An 11,895-nucleotide genomic window follows, 5' to 3' on the forward strand; every position below is an offset into this window, starting at 1 on the left:
ACCTAAAATCGATCAATACCTAAATACATACCTAAATACCTAAAAACAAAACTGATGAAAAATAATAATCTGAACTGATGAAAAATAATAATCTGAACAGACCTATGACAAGAAAAAAGATTGAATTATTAATATTCAAACTTCCAACCAAAAAAAATATACTTCTTCTTTCATTAGCAAACTCTATTAAACACTTAAAAAAACAATTAAACCACTCTTTTATAAATTCTTCCAAAAAACAGATAAGGGACTATAACACAGAAATAAGAATAATATTACCCTAATACCAAAATAAAACAAAATAATATCACAAGGAACTACATATATATATTCATACAAAAACCTCCAATGAAACACCAGCAAATCAAATGCATCAGTATATAAAATAGTATATACATGACCAAGTGGGATTTAATTCAACAATTCAAATGAAAATCAATTGATATAATACACCACATTGGGAGAATAAAGGATAAAACCTACACAATCATTTTAATATATAATGAAAAGCATTTGACATAATCCAACACCCCTCACGATAAAAAAAAAATATACTCAACAAACTTGGAATAAATGAAACTTCTTCAACCTAATATGTGACATCTAAAAAAACCCACTGTTTTGTGAAATACTGTTTTCCCAGAAGATCAAGAACAAGACCATAATGTCCCTTTTAATTTCTTTACTGAAGAGTCTAACCAGGGCAATTAGGCAGGAACTGAAATAAAAGGTATCCAGATTGGAAGAATGAAAATTACCTGTTTCCAGATGGAATGATCTGGTCCACAGAAAATCTTAAGGAATATACTGAACTATTAAAACTACTTAATGAGTTTAGTAAGGTTACAGGATACACAATCAACATTCCAAAATGAACTATATTTCTATATAGCAGGAAAGAATAAAAATGAAATGTGGGGGAAAAAATCACATTTACAACATCATCAAAAAGAAAAATTAAAACTTTCAGAAATAAATTTAACAAAAAAGTGTAAGACTTATACTCTGAAAACTACAAAATATTATTGAAGAAATTAAAGATATTAAAGATAACCTAAGTAAATGGAAAGACTTGCAGGTTTATAGATCAGAAGATTCTTTTTTTTTTTTTTGAGTGCTTGGGATTGAACCCAAAGCCTTGTCTCAGGCTAAGCATGTGCTCTAACATTGAGTTATACCCCAACCCCAGAAGACATATTTTAAGATGGCAATGTTTCCCTAAATGATCTATAGATTCAACTTATCTCTATCAAAATCCCAACTAACTTCTTTGAAGAAACTGACAAACTAATATTAAAATCCATGTTGAAAAACAATGGATCTACAATAGCCAAAACAATACTGAAAAAGAAGAGCCAAGTTGGAGAACTCACAATTCCCAATTTCAAAACCTGTATAGTTCCATGAATATTAAAAAAAAAAATGTGCTGGCACACAAGTAAACAACTAGATCAATGGAGTAAAATTTAGTGTGCAGAAATAAACACTCGCATACATGGTAATTGATTTTTAACAAGGATGCTAAGCAATTCAATGGTGGAAAGAATAGTTTTTAATAAATATTGTTTTAACAAAACAGTGCTGATAGAACTGAATATCTACATGCAAAAAATGATTCTGGATCCTTATATCATATACAAAAATTAAATCAAAATGGATCAAAGACCAAAACATGAGAGCTAATACTATAAAAATCTTAGAAGAAAACATAGGGGTAAATATTCACAATACTGAATTAGGCGATGATTTCTTACATCTAACACCAAAACATTAGAAACAACAATGACAAAAGGATAAAACAGACTACACATAATCAAAATTTTAAAAACTGTATGCTTCAAAGGGTACAAAATGAAAAGACAATGCACAAAATGGGAAAATATTTGCCAATCCTACATCTGACAAGGGGCTTCTAATCAGAATATATGAAGAACTCTAAAAAACTAAAGGAAAAGATAAACAACCCAATACCAAAAATGGAGTAAAGATCTGAACATTTGTTTAAAAAAACACACAAAACATTTTTTAATGATTATTCTTTCCTTGTGTACATGTTTGTGGTGCTGGAGATTAAATCCAGGGTCTCGTGCATGCTAGGCAAGGGTTCTACCACTGAGCAAATAACCCTAAATAGATATTTCTTAAAGATGACATACAAATGGCCAATAAACACATGAAAAGATACTTAACATTAACAGGAAAATGCAAATCAGCACCATAGTGAAAATAATTTCACACCCACTAGAATGGCTATAATTAAAAAAGCAAATTAATAACAAGTTTTGGCAAAGATATAAAACTGGAACCTTCCATTCACTGTGGGAATATTACTTGACAATAAAAGTAAATGAAATACTAATACTTGTACAAGATGGATAAAACTTGAACATATAATGCAAAGTGAAAGAAACTATTCTGAAAGAATCATATACTGTATGATTCCATTTATATGGAATTTCCAGAATAGGCAGATCCATAGAGACAGAAAGTAGAGTGGTTGCCTAGAACTGAGGGAGGTCAGGGAATGAGGAATCTGAAGAGGAAGTCAGAGGTAGACAGCTAGGGATAAAAATTTCCTTCTGGGAAAATAAAAAGTTCTAAAATTGATTGTTAAGAGGGTTTACAACTGTATTAAATATACTAAAGCCACTGAATTATATACTTTAAACAGGTAAGTTGTATGGCATATGGATTATATCTCAATAAAGTTTTATTATTTGTTTATTTATTTTAAAGATAATTGACTGCCTAAAGCAGAGATTCCCAAGCTATGGCTTATAGGCAAAATCCAGGCCTCTATCAGTTTTTATCAGTCTTATTGGATTACAGTTATGGTCATCAGTTCATATATTATCTACAGCTGTTTCTGTGCTACAACAGCAGAGTGGAGTAGATTCAACAGAGACTGAATTGCCCTTAAAGTCTAAATTATTTACCATCTTCTATTTACATAAAAAGTTTGCTAATCTCTAATATAAAGCATAAATAGAAATGCTGTTGTTATGAGGTTTATAACATGCAAGAGTGAAATGTATGACAATAATAGCATACAAGGTTGAAGAATAAAATTAAAGAGCATTATTGTAATATTCTTACAAGATACATGAAGTAACATTATTCAGGATAATTTAAAGACCCATATTATCCACATTAAAACAACTACTCAAAAGAAGCAGGGGCAGGAAGTCCTGTACTACTACAAAGAAGATATTCAACTACCACTGAGAAAGGAGTAGGAAACCTGTTACTACCTAGGACCATACACATAACATGTGACACATTTTGTCTATCATGGGAGAAAGGGTAAAAATGTTGATAAAAGTATCCTAATTGGTATAATTTATACTCCATGTGTGTATAACATGTCAAAATACACACTACTGTCATGTATATCTAAAAACAACAAATAAAAAACAAAAAAAGTATACCCCTGAGGTCCAGAAATACAGAATCTGCATAAGTCTAAGGCTGGGTCAAGTTAACAAATACCCCTCTGCTCCCACCACAAACCTAGCATAGAATAACAAGCAATAGTAGTGTATAGCTTGGGAAGGGGCGAGATCATGAACAGAAAGCTTCTGTGCCTCCTTCTACATTTCTTTAAACAATACAGTTATTGGAAACTTATAGAACTGGAAACTGAAGCCAAAACACATTATTTGCCTGTAAGAAAAAAATAATAATTTATAAGTCTTTTCCAAATCATTACAAAATATTTTGGAAAATGTCTTGGAATTTTTATTATGAACCTCAGATGTATGACTGTAGATATGGATGATTCAAAAGCTTAAATGCATATAGTTCTTTAACCATCTCATCTGATATCAAAGAAGAATGAAAATGAGTGAATAGATGAAAAATTTAAAACCTGAGGACAAGGTAAGTAGCTTATTATTCAGGTAATTCTCTCAGATTTAATATTTTAAGGTTTGCTCTTGGATGACTAGATCATCAAAAAATTATACTTAGACAACAGTAGCTATTACACTGAAAGTAATGATTATATTTTGAAGTATGAAAGACCCATTTGAAGAATTTCTCTCTACTTTAACAAAACCACTGATAAGACATTGTCTGATTCTGTTTTCTATACCCTGATAAAAAAATAATGTGAAAAAACTTAAAATAATTTTTCTATTCTGAAAACACAGTGTAGTTGTGTTGATATTATGGAATTTTATAACTAAATTTAGAAAGTCAACTTCAGTAACTTCATTAGCCTACACATTTAATAGGTTTACTTTTTTCTTCTATATATGCTTTTATTTCTTAAAGTGTAAGTTTTATTCTATATACGATTTTGGGGGGAAGGGGGATATATTGAGTATTGCACCCCTGGGGGCAGGAGAGCACTTTGCCACTGAGCTTCATCCCCAGCCCTTTTTTATTTTTGAGACAGGGTCTTGCTGAGTTACTTAGGCCTTCCCTAAATTGCTGAAGCTGGCCTCCCTAGTCACTAGGGATTATAGGCACCCAGTCTCTATATATGATTTTTACTTTAGGCAATCATCAGTCAGTCTTAGAGACAGAATATTCTTTCTAAAACATTTAAAAATTTACTGACTTTTTGTTCTACACATAGATTTACATCAATAAGTCAGTAAATACAACACTATGTCATAGACTAAATTGTATCTCCCTCATTCACAAAATTTGTTAAATCCCTAATTCACAGTACCTCAGAAAGTGACAGTATTTAGAAGTAGGTTCATTGTAGATACAATTAATTAAGAGTAGGTCATAATGTGGATCCTAATCCAACATGATTGGTGTTCTTATGAAAGAGAATTTGGTGGGAAAGAGATACACACAGAAGACCACTATGTGACAATAAGGCAGATAACAGGTGATGTTTCTACAAGCCAAGGAATGTCAAACACTATCAGCAAACCAACTTAATAAAGCCAGGAGAGGGTTGTGGAACAGATTCTTCCTAAGATTTTCAGAAGGAAACAATACTGCTGACTCCTATATCTCTGATTTCTTGCCTCCAAAACTATGAGACAATCAATTTCTGTTGTTTAAGTCACCTAATTTAATACCATCTAATTTGTGGTATTTTGTTACAGTAGCCCTAGCAATTTTTTTCAACGAATTTATTTTATATACATCAAATGGATACAAAATATTATCTTAAAGGGAAAACATAAAAGGTAAATCCCTTTTGAATACTACAAAAATCAAGTTCCCTTTTAAAGAGGTGAAGGTATAGCATAGCATTTTTAATATTCATTAAATGAAATCTTATCTAAATTCTAACTAAACTTAATTTTCATTAAAATATCATTTTACATTTAGTACTTTATAAAATGTGACACTACCTGAAAAACTACTTCGTCTTTTTGAGATGAAAGAACATCATGTTCTCTTAAAGCAGTGTGACGTGAGATATTTTTCCTTAAAACTGATACCATGATTTGAAAATTACTTAGTTAAAAATACATAGATCCATATGAAAAATCATCTATTTCTGATTCTCAGTTCATCTCTCATATGTAAAAAAGTCTGCTCTGAGGAATGTCAATTTTACTGATTATTTTCAATATCAGCAAATGTTCCTGATGATGAATTATCATTTGAACTACATGGCATGTTTCTTTCTTTCCCTGTACCAGGGATTGAACCCAGGGACACTTAATCACTGAGTCACAACCCCAGCCCTTTTCTTTAACTTTTTTATTTTGAGACAAGTTTCAATAAATTGGATAGGGCCTCACTAAGTTGCTGAAGCCGGCCTCCAACTTGCAATCCTCCTGAGTCACTGGGATTACAGGCATGAGCGATTGAGCCAATAACATGTTTCTTTTAAAAGTAAAGATGGCATAGAGACTATCTAAGATTATATGATTTCTACACCGAATGAAACTTCAAAAAAATCACAATAAAGAAAAATTGTCTACCAACATCAGTATATTTTTTCGGGCTCCTCTTTAAGTACCATTTTCTTCAAAATGTATTTTTAAACTTTTTAAGTGACTATTTTCTAAAGACACTTAAGAGAAATATCTTAGGGTGTTAAGGAAAAATCTAAAACACTGGAGCAAAAGTAGAAAAAACATGAACTAAATGTACAACAAAAGGAACTTTTGAAAAGGATATGATTTAAGGTCTGCTGGAGGCAAAAACAAAGAAAAAGAAAAACTGTAAATTATAAGAGATTTAAGATCTTGACATATCAACTAAACTAACACTATGTATAGATCTTGTTTGGATTTCTAATCTTTTTTTTTTATTGTAAACAAATGGGATACATGTTGTTTCTCTGTTTGTACATGGAGTCAAGGCATACCATTTGTGTAATCATAAATTTACACAGGGCAATGTTGTTTGATTCATTCTGTTATTTTTTTCCCTTCCCCCCCACTCCTCTTTTCCCTCTATACAGTCCTTCCTTCCTTCATTCTTACCACCCTCCTTATCCCTAACCCTAAACCTAACCCTAACCCTAACACTATCCCCTCCCACCCCCCATTATATGTCCTCATCCACTTATCAGCGAGATCATTCATCCTTTAGTTTTTGAGATTGGCTTATCTCACTTAGCATGATATTCTCCAATTTCATGGATTTCTAATCTTGAAAGCCAAATGTAAAAATAATTTATAAGACAATGGGAGACATGTGATACTAACTGGGCATGTGATATTAGTGAACCATTAATTTTTATGGATGATAATGACTTTTGAGTTATGTTAAAGAGAGGTGGGGTTCCTATGTTTTAGAGAATCAGCCTGAAGTAATTATGGAAAAAGTTACATCTCATTCTGCTTAAACCAATCCAATGGTGGGATAAGGATAACAAATGAAATAAAAAGGCCATGGGTTGATACAATGTTAAAGCTGGTTGATGGATACATCATGTCCACTAAACTCTCTACTCTCATAAATGTTTAAAATTTTCCATGACAAAAGGTTTTTAAAAGGTTGGTAGGATACTAAGAATATATATTCATATCAATTGCTAAACATCAATTAAAAATTGAAGGTAAGGATCACCATAATTTACAAACCCCCTACCAGTTGGTTTCCATAAGGTAGAAAAAGGGGATAAAGTATTAACTATCAATTTATTACTAAGTAGGAAATTCTCAGAATTCTGACATTAATAAAGTTAATAAACTAATGAGATGAAATGCAATAAATCACAACTTCATTATATAACTCTTAGTTAAGAATTCTCAGTAAAAATTTAATACGTAGAGATTTTAAAGTGAAAAATAAAACTACAAGTAAGCAAAAGGCATCACCATAGCTAGAAAGTAATGTTGCCTTTGGAGAAATAAAGTTGATAAAAGAGTGAGATAAATAAAAATTTCATTTAAAAAAAAAATGTGACTAATGGGAACATTCTTCTCTACTAAGGAATTACTTTTATCCTATGACATATTATATAGAAGTAGGACTGAATAAATGCCCAGTATTGTCTTAAACACTTCTTGAACAAATATTTACTTTGTTAATACAAAGACATTAACCTTTAGAATCACTGGAGCTTCTTTTGTGTCTAAGGCAAAAATGGTTCCAACAGCTTTGGTAACTAATGTAACTGAAATTAAATTTTTAATAGATGGTGAAGTAAAACTAAAACAGAAGAGCGTAAGAAAAAACTACATTTGATACTCTAGAAAAAAAAATTATACTGTAGTTAGGGGGGAAAATTTTTTGGACAACATATGCGCTAGGCCCTGCTGCTACTTTGTGAAGGACAAAACTCTAGGCCTGAGAAAGAATCCTTGACTTTCAGACTGTTAACCAGAATAGACCACATTTCAAGTAGACATGACAATGTGATAAAGTTTTAGTCAAAGTGTTGTTTCAATATCCAGATAAATCTCCTTAAGAGACAATGTGCAACATTGTAAACAATATTATTAATAATAATTAATATTAATAATAATATTAATTATTATTAATAATAATTTATTATTGTAAACAATGTATCCCATTTGTAAACAATATTAATAAAAAAAAAAAAAGAGAGACAATGTGCAATCATGTGTCACCTTAAGAATGGGAAGTTACACTCCATCTATGTATAATATATCGAAATACACTCTACTGTCATATATTAAAAAGAACAAACAAAAATATTAAACTAATATAAAAAAGAAGTTCATGGGACTGGAATAAGAGTAAACAGAAAGAACAATTGTTAGGACAGTGTCAACAGGCAGAAGTTAGGGACAGTAGGGATAAGTTCCTGAATGAGTTGAGGTAATTCACTTCTCCCTTCTCATCAGGGAAAAGTCAGCGGAAGTTTTTAAGCAAGAAATGATTTAAGGTATTTTTAGGACTATAATCAGTTCGGTATTGGTAAATAATTCAACAATCAACTCACAGAAAAAGAGATACACAGTTCACCATTATATAGGATTTCCACCATACAAACACAAGAGATGTAAAGTGAGCTCAAGATGATATTAAAATCTAATAAAATAATTAGAAGGTGAGAGAGAGAGAGAGAGAGAGAGAGAGACATTGCACATGCCTTTGCCTGTTTTTCTCTGCACTCAAAGACATTCTGCAGCAGAATGGCCAGAACTCTATCAGTTATCTTGAATATAAAGTATTATTTTGTTTAAACAACAATTATTTGGATTTTTTCTGTAATCTGAAAACAAACCCTAATGGTACAAAACCACATTCTTAATATTACTTTAAGATTTAAACAGTTACTCAACAATAAATAAAGAAAAAAAATGCTAGAAGGAAAAGCACCCTACAAAGAAAGTAAAAACACATTTAGTATTCACACATTTTTTTTCTCCTAACTTCTAAGAATGAGAGAAAGAAGTTTAATGGTTTGGGTTCTTTTTTCTCTAATATGGGTAGTTAGCATGTTTAGTCCAGATTTAAGCACCTACTATGCACCATGTACAAGGTTCCTGAATACAACAGAAAAAGATTCCTACTTTAATAAAGCTGAAAGGTGAAAGGAAGCAGATATTCAATTCAGTGGGGGAAAAATACACAAAATGCTTAGCTATTCTCCCACTGAAAATACCTTCTCACCATTAAAAATATAAAAGAGCTATAATTAAATTCTTTCTTTAACATGAAGGCTCTAAGTGAGAACCAGAACAATTTAGTATTTGTTGCAACTATATCAACTGTTTCTATGAAGTTTATTTGTGAAAAGAATGTTTTATCTATGTTTTAATCTCCTATGGGAAAAAATTTCTTGACATGTCATGTTCTCAACAACTTGAAACTTACTAGAATCAAGGTGAACATTGAAATAATTATGACAAAGTGGGTTGTGGTGAGAAATTTACTAAAAGAACTTAAAAGCTAATTGAACCTAGAAGCACAGAAATAATCTAGTCATAAAGAAATTATTGATCAGTCAACCAAAGGAACTAAAAATTTTAGTATCTAAATAAAACACAGGAAGCCAGAGTATGAAAAGGCCAGAGTAACTAAATCTGCCCAATATCAGTGGAAACAGATCTGTACTTCATAACCACTGACAAGAATTAACATCGGGAATAAGCATTTGAGAATATGAGAGGGAAGTTAACATACATGAGCACAAGATGAATGCCTGAGAAATGATAGAGGTATGACAGATGCCAGAGCTATACTTCGAATCAGAAGGAAACAATGAAAGAATGAGCTGGGAAAGTACTGAAGAACAAGTCACCCAAAGGCAGAAAAGCAAATAACTTAAGAACAGAACAAAAAGTCACCTATCACTGATGTTTTCCCTATGTACAGATGTATACTGACAAATGGTTTGGAAAAATGATGGCTTTTGTACTTTTCTAATTGATCTCTACAGATCAAGAGGAAAACATAAAAATAAGGTAAATATCATGATTAAAGTGTGACTATAAACAAGTTAGGATTATATTGCTTTTAACATCTATAGTACACTGAAGGTTATTAACTTATGGCATTTTTAAAAAAATCAATCTGAGGGGGTATCTTCTCATACATGCATAATTTCCAGGGGATTCAAAATGGTTATTATTATTTTGTACTGAGGATTTAACCCATGGGCACTGAGCTATATCCCAGTACTTTTTATTTTAAGAGAGGGTCTGGTTAAGTTTCTGAGGGTCTCAGTAAATTGATAATGCTGGCCTCAAAATTGCTGATTGCAATCTTCCTGCCTTAGCCTCCTGAGTTCCTGGGGTTATAGGCATGTGCCACCTGACTGGTTTCAAGTGGTAATTAAATATAACAAGATTTAATTGTGTCAATATACCTTTTATACTCAAGTCGTGAGGAAAGCAACAACCTTTATAATCTGCTGATTACTTAATATTTTTATAAAAGTGAACTGATTATTGAATTGAAAAGCCCAGTTTTTCACATGAAAGTATAGATGTCACAAAACCTGATGACAGAATCTAAGTCGTATTAAACTCAATGCAAATAAATATCAAAGACAATTCTCTCTAAAATGAACCTTAAAGGATAAAGACTAAGTCTGTTTACTCAGTAGAAAATAAAGCATAAATGGCACAGGTTCTTAATCTGGGGTCCAAGATCTATTTCAGTAAACCCAAGAACAACCAAGCTTTATGTAAAATTCTGAGTCTTGGCTTTCATCAGATTCTTAATGGATATAAATCTAAAGATGAAGTTAGTAGAAGGATGATGATCTTATTTAGCAGAACAATTTCACAAGACCTTAAATTATTTAACAGCAAAAACCTAAGTAATAGCAACTTCATTTCCATAGTTACGCTGAATTTCCCTCTTTACGAAGAGGAAATAAAGTAGGGGGAAAAATGTGACACCAAAAACCATCAACTTCATAGGTTTCCGAAAAACTATGGGATTTTCTTCTCAGTTAAGACCAAAAGGAAATCATGAGACAATTTCAGCATTAAAGAGAAAAGAGAATGGCATACATTTTCCTGGACATCCCAGTATTCCTCTCCGAATCTTAAGAGTGAAATCCAAGTGCCACTCCCCCACAGAGTCAGGGAACAGGTTTCTCCCAATACCAAATATGCTAAGGCTATGGCGAACAGATTTGGAAAAGAAATACTCTCTCCATCTGCCAAAATGAGTAGGGGGCTAGTTGGTCTTGTCTGACCGATTGGGACAGAAAGGAGGTTGTACATTACAGGCCCTGAATCTTAGGATAGGCGGCCCTACCACATTGGTATGGGTACGAAAAAGCAACAGAGAGGGTGGCAAAGGTAAGACCTGAACCTCCGGGTGAGGAGCTACGTGGCATTAAGCAAATAGTGCCTGGTCTTCCTCCACCCCCTGCTTCCGCCCCAATCATTTCCCCTTTGGTTACCAGTTGCTCCAGATGCCATAGAGTAGTTCCACAAAAGCGAAAGAGAGGTTCAGGCACAGGAAGAAAAACAGGTTCCGGGACGTCTTGTCCGACAGGATAGACCTGGCATGACAAACCGGGAAGAGATTAAGGGGTGCCGGGACCCCGAAGCTGGGGTCCTCCTTTCTAGACCCTCCCAGTCCACCCGCTCTTTTCCCCACCGCGGCAGGCTGAGGGAGCGTCCCTAACACTCCCTCCCTGGACCCTGAACCATTTTTAGGTCTCGGTTTTCCTTCTGCTGGACACCCGCTCCCAGCAAAACAGCTCCCCGCACCTAAACCAGCCCGAGATCTTGCCGAACAGATTGAACTTGGCTGGTTTGTATTCATCATCCTTGATGGACAGGGGCAACATCTTCTCTGCCCGGCGGAAGGCCGGGCCTACTCCCCTCGAGAAGTGGCTCCGTGGGGTGATGGCAGTGACAGCGGTGACGCCTCAGACCGGAACCCCCAGCACTTGAAGGTGGCCACGCGCGGCTGCGAGACACAGACAGACACAGACAGACACAGACACACACCCGGGAACTCGCTGACTTCCGGCCCGGGCCGCGCAACGCGTCCTGGGACGGGAAAGAGGGTGGGCGGGGCTGTGGCCCG

At 33.6% G+C, this 11,895-nt stretch overlaps 1 protein-coding gene across 1 annotated transcript in view; it reads right to left on the bottom strand.

Annotated features, from left to right (window-relative positions):
• Window positions 1–11,861, bottom strand: part of Slc30a7 (solute carrier family 30 member 7) — a 76,908-nt gene extending 65,047 nt beyond the window's left edge. The window contains exons 1-2 of the mRNA XM_047521815.1: window positions 11,574–11,861; window positions 11,261–11,362 (exon numbers count right to left, since the gene is read on the bottom strand). Of these exons, the coding sequence (XP_047377771.1) occupies window positions 11,261–11,362; window positions 11,574–11,653 (182 nt within the window). The 5' untranslated portion in view covers window positions 11,654–11,861. The remainder of the gene's footprint in view (window positions 1–11,260; window positions 11,363–11,573) is intronic.
• Between the last annotated feature and the right edge of the window lie 34 nt (window positions 11,862–11,895).

The sequence above is a fragment of the Sciurus carolinensis genome, chromosome 1, assembly GCF_902686445.1.
Source record: "Sciurus carolinensis chromosome 1, mSciCar1.2, whole genome shotgun sequence".
NCBI lineage: Eukaryota > Metazoa > Chordata > Mammalia > Rodentia > Sciuridae > Sciurus > Sciurus carolinensis.